At 43.3% G+C, this 12,306-nt stretch overlaps 1 protein-coding gene across 3 annotated transcripts in view; it reads right to left on the reverse strand.

Moving 5' to 3' along the window:
* Positions 1 to 12,306, reverse strand: part of KMT5B (lysine methyltransferase 5B) — a 38,569-nt gene that overhangs the window by 17,260 nt on the left and 9,003 nt on the right. For 2 of the 3 annotated variants that reach the window (XM_068260816.1, XM_068260817.1), the window contains exons 5-8: positions 12,145 to 12,234; positions 2,754 to 2,919; positions 815 to 924; positions 518 to 684 (exon numbers count right to left, since the gene is read on the reverse strand). In XM_068260816.1, the coding sequence (XP_068116917.1) occupies positions 518 to 684; positions 815 to 924; positions 2,754 to 2,919; positions 12,145 to 12,234 (533 nt within the window). The remainder of the gene's footprint in view (positions 1 to 517; positions 685 to 814; positions 925 to 2,753; positions 2,920 to 12,144; positions 12,235 to 12,306) is intronic. The other variant, XM_068260818.1, reaches the window with a different exon arrangement.

A 12,306-nucleotide genomic window follows, 5' to 3' on the forward strand; every position in this document is an offset into this window, starting at 1 on the left:
GACACCAAAATGCATTGATGCAGCATCCTAACCATTAGAAGCTGGTAACCAGAGCATAGTACCGTGCGGACAAACAGTGTAGGATATCTTCGCCATTACAATGCTCTCATAAACAAAGTGTCTTTAGTCATCTTGTAAGTACTTTTTTTATTTATTTATTCTAGGAATTTTGAATGAATTGTTATGTCCTATTGGAATGCCTCCACTTTTGTTTCTTTCCTATAGTGTGTGATCACAGCTGAATTTTGAGGAGCAGCACAGAGCAGGCATTCAAATGGGCGCAGAGATCAGCAGGACATAAGTAAACTGGTAATACTAGTAAATAATAATAGAATAATAGCATATAGCCCACATCATCCATCTATGGCACTATCCTATCATTATTACACATTAGCAAAACAAGGAACATTTTGTAGTACCATAATCTGTCAAACCAGCAGGTGGTGCTCCAAGAAAAACAAAACCTTTAGTAAAGTATTAGAAGATAAACACAACAGTAAGGGATGGGTGAACGCACCGTGGTTGATGAAGGCGGCTGGACCAAGCCACAACTGAGCACAATTTTTCCTCGTGGAATACATGACACTGAAATCATTTTCTCCATGTCGCAGAAGCATATTCTCTTCAGCTTCAGACAGCTCAGCTATGCACCCCACAAGCAGTTCTATCTTGTCATTACGTTTCCTGTTGCATTAAAGGAACATTTTTTTTTTTACCATTACACATTCTGCATAGTTAAAAAAAAAATGTGCTATATAATTTATTATATACACAGAAAGGCATGCCGCTGTGAAATATAGAAACAAAGAGGTACCATTCTTTAGTTGCAACTATCTTGGCTCCATTATGCTCAGAGGAATATCGATTGCAAGGCAAGATTTCAAACCCACTGCTGGTTGCAAACATTCTCAAGTAGATGAATACCTGTGAAGAGGTAAAATTGGGCCATAGGTAAAACTTTAGGAAAAAAATGCTCTGTGCATACATGCTGGTACAACACAAATATATACACCTAGATGTATGACATGTGTATATTCCTATTTACAACACCGGTGAGTTAAATAAAGCTACCATATTCATTCAATAAGCTCTGTCTGAAGTCAGTAAGGCTGGTAAGTCTGAGATGTACAACTAACCTGTGTCCTTACCAGAATTTTTTTTTCTACCCAGGTGAAAAAGTAGCCAGGTGGGGCAAGATGGGAAATACAGGGCCAATACATCCATAGGGGCAAACTGGGCAATAGCCCAAAGATGGCCGACAGCCTCAATTGATAGAACTCCACAGTGGCTCCTGCAAAGAATGAATGCATTCCACTGACATATGTCCCCCCACGATGGATGGTAGTATTAAGCTGCCTCTCTTCCCCCCCCCAATGGTGTACAGTGTAGCCTCTGTGCACTTGAACCCCCTCCCCTAGGGGGTTGCCTCATTGCTCCCTCCAGTACTTTGAAGCCTCTGTGTGCCCACATCCCTCCACCAAATGTATAACTCCCAACCTTTGAAGCTAGGAAACGGGACACTAAGGCTCACCCGTCATGCCCCAATTTTGCATGGGGTGTGCCAGCCTCCCATCCCTGTACATTTTCCTGTAGTCTAGTGGTTCCCCCCTCCCTCTCCTTATAGCCTTACTGGTGTCTAGTGGCTGCCCGTCCTATCTTGTCCCAACCGTGCTCCCCTGCTCAGTATGCAGAGTACAGGCCCCATTTCTCTCACCTCCTCTGGGTACTCCACTCCTCTAACTGCTCACCTCTGCTCTACTGCCCAGAATGCAAGATGGGCACACGTTGCTGGAGCACCCAGAAGAGGTCAGAGAAGCACAACATATGCTGCACATACACTCTGCATACTGGGCTAGGGGAGCAGAGGACCACACCCCCTCAGACAGTAAGAGCTGCGCAACTCTGCTTACAGCACAATATAGGAGGGAGAAGAGAAGGAGAGACGATGACAACTGCCACTTGACTATCTAATAGCCAAATGCCAGCTCTCCAAATTAACCCAACTACCAAAAATCCAAGTGCTAGCACATCGCCAGAGTTATGCCAAGTGCCAGTGCTGAAATGAACAGCACTGTATATGCAGTTTCCATTTGCAGCTACAAGCTCCTTTCCAAGTGTCAGGTTCAGGGGCGTAACAGTAGACCCTGCAAGGGATGTAGCCGCAGGTGGGCTCTGTCCTGAGAGCTTGACATTGAAGGGCAGGGGGAGGGAGAGAGAGAAAAAAAATTCTGCTCTTTGCACAATTGTTCTAATGACTGCATCTGCTCAGCCACTGATAAGGGAATCATACACATTTTTGAAGACAAAGATTTGTAGACAGTCCCTATTCAGTGTTCCGTAGGGTCTTGTGTACAACGCTCTGCCCCCAGCCTCTCTACCCCTCCCCAATTGCTCTGTACTGTAGTGATGCTGGAGAAGTCTGCAGAGACAGTTGTGCTCAGTCAGAGGTGGACAGAGTGGGTGTAATAGGCTGAGAGCACATTCGTCGGGTTTTCTGTATACGTTTTCTGCACACCATGTGCGTCTGTAAGTGTGAAAACATGCACATTTTATCACTGAAGCTAATGTAATTGAGAGAGAAAATGTGTGCAGTGCTTCACTGCTGTCTGTTTTTATCTGGGGGTTGGTGGAAGGGGCCCCCATGCAAAGTTTTGCACGGGGCCCAGTGATTTCTAGTTACGCTCCTGGTAAGGTTATTTCCACAGAGGCTGCCCCAAGGACCTGGAGACACGAGTGAAAGAAAAACAACGTACATGTTCCTTGAAATGCTTCTCCTGCGCTTTATTCTTGTTAAGAAAATAGTGTCGCGCCCAATCACCAGATATTAGATTTTTGAAAGTTTTCTCCAGTTGCTCAGTTTTCTTGAAATTTTCAATAACTTCCTTTAGCTCATCCTGCCTCCCTTTTATTGGGCGAAACCTGTAGCAAAACAAAAACATGGCGATACTTTGCTCTGCAGGAATCCATAAGACAGCGCTATAAAATGCAACTATATCAAATTGTAAATCCTCATGGTCTATAATCAGATCCTAAATGCAGCCAAGCTCACCCACAAGGGGTTGATTTAACAAGGACACTGTGCCTTTTAGAGATTTCATATTAAAAGACAACTGAAATGAAATGAATATGGCGACTGCCATATTTTCTTCCTTCTAAACAATACCAGTTGCAAGGCAGTTAGATCTGACAATAGTGTCACACCTGATCTGCTGCATGTTTGCTTAGTGTCTATGGCTAAAAGTATTACGCCCCATCTACACGATACGATTCTTTGTGCAATTCATTTACGATCCGATTAAATCTGACATGTCCGATCGTGTTTCGATTCAATTCGATTTGCCATTGTTTAGCAATGGCAAATCGAATTGAATCGAATCCCGATCGGACATGTCGGATTTAATCGGATTGTAAATAGAATCGTAATCGAATCTTACAAAGAATCGTATCGTGTAGATTGGGCTTAAGAGGCAGAGGATCAGCAGGATAGCCAGGCAACTGGTATTGTTCAAAAAAAGTAAAAAAAATAAAATATGGCAGCCTCCATATCCCTCGCTCTACAGTTGTCTTTTAACCCTCCTGGCGGTCTATTAAAAACCGCCAGGGGGGCAGCGCTGCCGGGTTTTTAATTTTTATTAAATCATATAGCGAGCCTAAGAACGGGATTTCCTGGAGGGCTTCCCCGTCGCCATGGCGACGGGGCGGGATGACGTCACCGACGTCATGACGTCTAAGGGAGACCCGATCCACCCCTTAGCACTGCCAGGCAGCGCAGAGGTCTACGGGAGGGGGGGCTCTCTGCGGCGGCGCGGATAGCGGCGAATCGACGCGGGGCGGCGGCGATCGGTATGCTGACGCAGCTAGCAAAGTGCTAGCTGCGTTCAGCAAAAAAAAAAAAAAAAAATTACGCAGATCGGCCCAGCAGGGCCTGAGAAAACCTCCTGCGTGGCTTACCCCGAACGCCAGGAAGGTTAAACTGGTCATACACTATTTAATGATCATTTTATTTTTGTTTTCGCTTGATAATAGAATCAAAATGATGATCGATATTGCAATTGATTTTATGATTATTTTAACAACTATCCACCTAATGGGTTATTTAAAAGACACATGAAGTAAGAAGGATAAGGAGGCTGACATATTTACTTCCTTTAAAAAAAATAAATCCAAATTGCATGGCGGCCTTGCTGATCCTCTGCCTCGAATACATTTAGCCATAGACCCTGAACAAGCATGCAGATAAGATGTTTGACTGAATTTTGACTAGATTTGCCACATGCTTATTTTAGGTGTGTGATTCAGACACTACTGATGCATGAAAGATCAGCAGGAAAGGCAGGCAAATGGTATTGTTTAAAAAGGAAATAAATATGTCAGCCACCACATACCACTCAGCTCAGGTGTCCTTAAAGCAAACAAAGTGTGACTTCACACTTACTCACTGCATCCCTCCTTCAGTCAATCACTACCATAGTTTTATAGAAACATGATGTTCAATTCTGTGAAGGAAACAAAGTTAAATGTAGCATACTAACAGAAATAATAACAGCAACCATCCTGTCAGTCACTGAAGCTGGTCGAGAGGAAACATGAAGTCCTATCAGGATTATTGTACTGAAAGCAGTAGAGAATAACAATTTGGACATATGTGAGCCCCATTTTTACGTTTAAACTTCGGGTGCGTACACACATCCAATTTTGATTAACACATTTTTCCACTTCCATGTAGCATGAAGGCCAACAGATTTTGAATACTTCGAAAGAGGAGCTGTCAGCTATACTATCTCAGAAAAAAAACAACACATATATAAGTAGATAAATACTTGCTCTACTTACATATGTATTGCACTGTCCATGTTTTGATTTTAGTGATTTTTCTACTGTAAAAAAAAAAAAAAAAAAAAAAAAAAAAAAAAAAAAAAAAAGAAGAAAATCCTGAGCATTTCCCATTTTAAGTGTGGCTATTTTGAAGCCAATCCTGATGTCATTTCCTGCCCTACTCTCCTCTGCCTGATTTGCCCACCCTTCACTATAGAAAGTGCGTTGTCGCAGCATGATAAATATTGGCCAGAGAGGAACTGAGTTGTGGGAGGGGAAACCAGGAAGGAAAATGGCTTCAGCCAATCAGGTTGCATTAGCTAAGTCTGAGGGGAAAGAGAAGCAAAAAAGGAAAACCCAGCATGCCCTATCATTATATTTACTACCTACCCTTAAAAGATATAACACACTCCAACGCATCTTTTCACCCCAATCTTTTATTATTATTCATTTATTTTTGTTACACTTATAATTCCCCTAAAATTAATCTAAGCTGGCCACAAGACAAAAAGCTTTGTTCGCCTGTGTAGGCTTTAGGCCACCTCCAATATGGCTGCTGCCTTTGACTATACCACACTAAGATGGCTGCCAGTACTCATGTCAATGCTCATGCCACCTCCAATATGGCCGCCGCATCAGACCTCATCTTAGACCACACTAAGATGGCCGACTGTGCTACTCCTAGCTCTACAGAGCCTTAGCTCCAAGTAGGCCACCGTCCCCATTGGAGTATGCAGGATGTAATGACCTCATCACATTACGCCACACCGACCTATAGGAGGACGGGGACATTTTTATATACTCCCCACAGCGTCAGCAGCGCATCCTTGGCGCCCGGATAATCGGTCCTTACTGCTCACAGGTATGTCCCTCTTTATAAGGCGTTCTAACCCCGAACTAGTGTCCAAGCCAGGCTAGCATATGATGGGAGTGTCACACAGCAGTGCTGTACGCGCATGTAGACTTCGTTGTACTGTATATATTACATGAGGGATGCAGCCGCTCTGCCCCCGCCCCCCATAGTCCTGACACTCAGCCCACGATATAATCAGGATGGACTAGAAAGTCACCACAATATATCTTAAGCAGCCTATCTACTGGGGATTTCTTCATTTATCCCTAGCAGTTCATGTTATTCACTATATAGGCAAATACATACAGGGCACACTATGTAAGTAAACTACCTTCACCGTTTCTATACAGCCCACTATATTGTTCTCATGCATATTGCACTACTATTTAATCTTCTAATCCTAGGAATCAGAACCTTTCTGATACAGCCCTTTATGGGGGCTTCTCCCTCCTACCAAAATTGCAGTTCCTGCAATTTAAGACACCCAGGAAATAGAACTTGCCCTAGGTACACATAACCACACAGGCGTATGCTGTATTAGAAATGCTTATAGAAAACTATGTATATCTGTTTTATAATAGAAATTTATAATGATGTGTGAGGAAAAAAATGAAAAGTTATATGAAAAACTAGGTTAATTTTAATACTGTTTTATGTTGCTGTAACGTTATCTGAGAGTTGCCATTTGTTCTTAAAGGCACTTGTATTGACCTGAGGAAGCAGCCGAGAGCCGAGAAACGCGTTGTCAAAGTGCATCAATAAAAATAGTTTGTTTATTCGCAAACTTCTACTTGTTTTTATATTCTGCAAAACATCTATAAGGTAGGAAAAAATTTAATTGTCCCATACTTTATAGAGATTGGTTTAGTTTCTATTTGACATCTTGATATAGTACTATTCAATACTATGACGTAACCCAGACCGGGCGCCTCCTATCCACCTGTAATTATGCCCTGCAACTTCCCTTTTGTGTACCAAAGTGTGTGTGCCAAATAAGGGTCAGGTAAACTGGGGGATGATCATTTATCAACAAGAAAAGTAATAGTGATTTCAACTTTTGGATTGCCTGGTTAGCATCCTTATTACTTGTTTACCAGATAAAAATAAAGAATTGATTTTTGATTTTATGCCCGACAGTTACACTTGAACAAATTGTGTAGGTAAACCGCCATACTAAATGGAAGTGGTAAAATCGGCTAATCAAAAGCAGATGTCTGTACTCTGACCCCTTTACAAAAACACCAACGCAGGCCACCTGCCGTAGGTTCAACTTAAACAGTGTCTGAGCCACAAATCTGGAACAAGAGTGCAGCCAATAGTCAAAGCAGTTACTCTGCATTCTCGTTGTGGATCTACGATTCAAAATAATTTAAGGGCAGAGAATTGTTACATTAGCCAGAGGAAATCTCCATGCCGAGTCCTCTGGTACTGCAACCTGTGAGAAAGATTTCTCTTTCCCAAACATAGGATAGACTGCAATGTGTGTTTAGATATGTGATTATTTATTTCAGGACACATCTCCAAGTGTCTCCAGTAGGAACATCTCCAAAAAAACCTGGACTGAATTGTATTAAAAAATTGTGCTCAGAATGTGACAACCTCACTAATAATAATGCATATCACATAATAGGCAGGTTTGCTGAGCGGTTTGTGACTGAGTGGTTGCGCACCTGCAGATGCATGTAGTATCCATATTTTATTCATTTATTGATAAAATAGTCATTTATTGTAATATAGTCGGGGTTTTATTAAAGTGTACCAGAGGCAGATTGGGAAAAGATGCTTGCCTATGAAGAAGGAAGTCACTGGATCCTGCAGAGGCTTCCTGTGTCCTCCTGGCCATGCGTGGACCTCTGGAACATATCCAACAAGAGCTTGTCGGATGGGATATCATGGTCACATGAGCTTGTCGGATGGGATATCATGGTCACACTCCCTGCGTGTACAAGGGTGGCCAGACCACGCCTACTCAAGTATGGCCGGCCACGCCCGTGCAGGAAGAGGAGAGCAGCAACAAACTTCCAGGCGGTCCCGGAAAAGGGCGGTGGGAATGAGTAGGAAGAGATGGGAAGCATCAGGAGGATTTCTCTGCCTCTCTTTAAACAAAAGATCCAGTCCTGGTTTTGTAGAGATGCTTGGCGATATCCTAATAACTCTGGGCAATCTTAATGGATAAACCATATGCCAGTGGAAAAACTGAATAAAGAATAAAGGCAAATAAAAAAAATGCAACCATCATGAAAAGTCAGTATTGGATTTATATAAGACCCAGGGTTTCCATACCATCAGCAGTGTATGTGTGAAGATGGACCCAGACAATGGTTTACAACACTAATATTACAGTGCAGTACAATTTTGGAACAGGGATATTGGCACCAAACTTTAACCCCAATTTGTCTAAAATGTTCCCTGACTTATCCTGATCCAAATAAAACAGCAATGGTTACCCCTAACCCACAGTGCTTGGGTATACCTGAAATTAACTTTAACCCCTTAGATCCTACATTTGTTACCAACACAGATATCTCTGTATGATTTTTGCACAACGGCATTGGCACCACAAATTTTTCCCAGTATCCTAAAATGTGCCCTGTAGGTTGCTAACCCCCCAACTAGCCCAACATTAACCTTAACCCATGACCTATCTAGGACAGGACCATTCCCTCGTCCTGTATGCCTAACACTAATGTTAAGGCTACTTTCACACTTGGGTTCATTCACTAAACCACGATAACTCACATCACGGTCGAGAGTGAGTTTTTTTGTGTGCATTTTTGCACGCAATCGCGAATATTTGCACGCGGAAATTCATGATTGCGCACGAAAACGCCAGCGCGGCCGTGATAGGAGTTACCACAGTTTAGTGAATCAAGCCCTTGGTGCGGTTTGTTCGTCCTGGGGCAGGATGATCACACCGCACCATGTCAAAGTGCTCCAACAGAGTAATATGCATAGCACTGCCCCCCCCATTCAGCGATGTACTCCCTACTGGACAGGAGGTACGTCACTGGTTTATCGTTGCTTGCGCACGCACTTACTGCATAAGTAACAAGTCGCCACAGACTTGCATTGCATCACGGGTAGTGGGAATAGTCTTATTGCGACCAATGGCCATTGCGACTGAAGAGCGAACCAAAATGCAGATCAATGCAGTAAATGTGAAAGTGGCCTAAAAAGGCACTGTAATGGCATGTAGTAAAATGCAGTAAATTATTCAGGATTCACACTTTTATGGTAATTATCCTGGTTGCAGAATCAGAAACACTTCCCATAGATATATACTGGGGTGTAGCCCTACCCTCCTAGTGATGTCAAGCCTAGGCTGATTAGCTATGCGCCTTCTCCCAGTGCACTCTGAGAGACAAAGGCCCATACGCAATAGACTTTTTCTCCTGAGCTTTCACCTAGGTGATATTTTCACAACTAGTCAATAAAATACTGTATATACTCATGCATAAGCCTAATTTTTTTGAAAAATTAGGTTTAAGTTACTCCATCGACTTATATGTGAGTCAGTGGAGCAGAACAGATGGTGGAGCAGGTTTTGTTACTGGCAGAGCGTAAGGATCGTGCACTAGTGATCCTGCTCTTGCCATCTGGCTCTCTGCTTTGTCTGTACCCCCCATCCCCTGCAACATGCTGCGCAGAGTGCGCTGCTCAAGATTACCTGTGTCCTCTGGCTTGTGGAGCGGAGCGTGCCAGCAACGTTTCAGCGGTGCAATGATCGGGTGTTCTTCCTGTGTGGCAATCGCTGTGTCTCGTATCTATGATGCTATCTAGTGGCGTTTTGAGACACAGCTGTATCATCCTTGGTGGCACATCTGGCTACTGTAGAGGGAGCTATCCTGGGAGGAGGCTTATATGCGAGTCAATCACTTTTTCCTTGTTTCTGAGGGAACAGTTGGTACCTCGGCTTATATGCTAGTATATAAAAAGGTACTTTTTAAAAGCACCAGCAAGCAAGAAAATACTCAAAATAATTTTGATAGTACTTTTCCGCCTACTTTTAGTACTTTCAATTGCAGAGTGCTGAAAAAATATTTTAAATACTAGATGAAAAATTATCTCCTATGAGAAAACTCAGGAGAAAAAGTGAACTGCATATGGGCCCAGGTGTTTTTTTTTTTTCTATTCAGCTCAGAACACAACACCAAGCCATTCCTCAGTGATGCACCTTGCCAGCACTAAAAATGTCACCACCTGTGATACATTTTAGAATGTAAATCAGAGTGAGGAAAGCACAGACTACATTTATAAATGAATACTGTAGAAAAAATAAAAATCTGTCAATCTTCAGCGCTGTCCTTACATATCCACCACCACACCACACTCTTCTCCTGCTTGATCCCTCTATTATGCAATGTCTATAGCCACTCCAAGCAGCGTATTCAACATTGCAAAGAAATCGCTTCTTAGGCCTTGTTCACATCATAAATCGCAATCGCTGACGCCAGCGTTTTGCAATTTTGTTGCAGTTTTTTTTTTTAGTGCCTCCCGGCGCTTACCTGTGCGGTATTTTTTATTTTTACAGCACTTTTCTAAGCGCTTTTGCAGAGGATTTGTGTGAACTCTTTGACCCGGCAAAGAATACAATGTATTTATTCTTAAGAGTACTTGGGAAATCGCTATACAAAGCACCTTTTCAAGAGTTTTGCAATTTCCCTATACCTGCCATTATAGGCAAATCGCCCTGAAAATGGTACAGGCAGCGCTTTGGTGAGCGGATCAGAATCGAAAGGCTCAGATGTGAACACTCTCATAGGGAATCATTGCACAATCGCTTTTAGGACGATCTTCAAAATCACCGCCACTTAAAAAAATTCCTGAAAGAGCCTTAGTGTGAACAAGCCCTAAGTGTACCAATAACGATCTCACATTTGTTAGAATGCATTAAAAAGTTAAGAAATTTAATTTTTTTAAGCTTATCACATTGCAGGACACCATCCCTCAGTCTGCCATGCCCGACCGGTTTCACTATAAAAGCTTCCTCAGGAGATAAGTTAATTTCTTAACTTTTAATGCATTCAAATAAATGTGAGATGGTTATTGGTACACTTAGAAAAGATTTCTTATGTTTTATTTGGAAATGTTGAATCCGCTGCTTGGCGTGGCTGTGGACATTGCATAATACAAGTGGGATCAAGCAGGAGAAGAGTCTGCTGCTGGTCCATATAAAGCCTGGATAGACCCTGTAATTCAGTTCTATAGCATTTGATAAGCGTTTCTGCAATTATTTTGGTGTGGTGGTGGATATGTAAGGTCAGCGCTGAAGATGGACATGAACATGGAAACGATGTACTGAAGCACTGGACGTTAGCGGTGACCCAAATAGTGTTTGAATTTTGTCTGGAAGCAGATATTTTAAGGATTTTTTGGAATACTGTAAAAAAGTAAGCAATTTGTTATTTCTCACGACAGTTCTTCTTTGACCCTTCATAAACTCCTACTCTCTAAAAGCCCCTACATGGTCAATGAAACAAACCGTGACTCTTTCTCTGACGAAACCTTAAGGGCTCGTTTCCACTATAGCGAATCCGCATGCGGGCACTGCATGCGGATTCGCATACTTAATGTTAGTGGATGGGGCTGTTTCCACGTGTGCGGCGGCGTTTTTCGGTGCGGGGAAAATCTGCACGACAGGGTCGTGCAGATTCGCGTGCGGCAGGAATGCAGGCGAATCGCCGCTAATGTATTCAATAGGGAAATCGCATGCGGCTTTGTCATGCGGATTTCCCCGCGATTTCGCATGCGATTTCGCATGAAAGCCAATGGAACTTAACACAGGCAGTGACATGGTTAAATTCGCATGGCTCCTTGCCATGCGAAATCGCGGGTAAATCTGCATGCGGAAACGCAGCCGCATGCGATTTCTTCAGCGGTGGAATCCAGGCGATTCCGCACCGCTACAGTGGAAACAAGCCCTAAAGGATACCAAAGGTGAACTTCTTTGTACAGGCATGTATGGAGGCTCATGCCCACCATCCTCCCTCCCCCCGTTCCAATGTAAAAGCCCCTGTAAGTCTCAGCCAGGTCGCACATTACTGCGCAAGTGGTGGCCCAGCAGCTCTGCACATGCGCAGTATGCAACTACTCGTGCACATGCACAGAGCGTTCCTGGCCACGGGAGTGTGAACAAGGACACGCACCGCCGGGCCAGTGCTTGCACAGTAGTGCACAGCCTCGACAACTTGGTACATTTCCAGGGGCTTATACACCAGAACGGTGGGGGAGGTGGAGGTGAACGGGGGGGAGGGGGGGGAGCTGCCCAAACATGCCTGGAGCCTCCATTTGCACAAAAGAAGTTCACCTCAGCTATCCTTCACCAGTCTCAAACTTTCTCTTGACCAAAAGAATTACTAACCTCTTCCAAACTTGCCCTGTGCTAACCTATGACCGCAAAAATGACCTGCACGCTCACAATAAGTTTCCCCTTACTGAATCTTAACATCCTGACACTTAAAGACAACTATACTTACCTATAGGCATCAGTAGTGCCGATACTTTTGTCCAGGAACGCCATGCTGACATCATTCGGTGCCGAGACGCAGTGCTTCCACACTAGGTGCCTGCATGTCATATATGCAGACAGGTTAGCTTACACTCTACAAAAGTTCACTTAAAATGTTGCTTTCAGTAAC

This window comes from Hyperolius riggenbachi, chromosome 11 (genome assembly GCF_040937935.1).
Source record: "Hyperolius riggenbachi isolate aHypRig1 chromosome 11, aHypRig1.pri, whole genome shotgun sequence".
In the NCBI taxonomy this organism is placed as follows: domain Eukaryota; kingdom Metazoa; phylum Chordata; class Amphibia; order Anura; family Hyperoliidae; genus Hyperolius; species Hyperolius riggenbachi.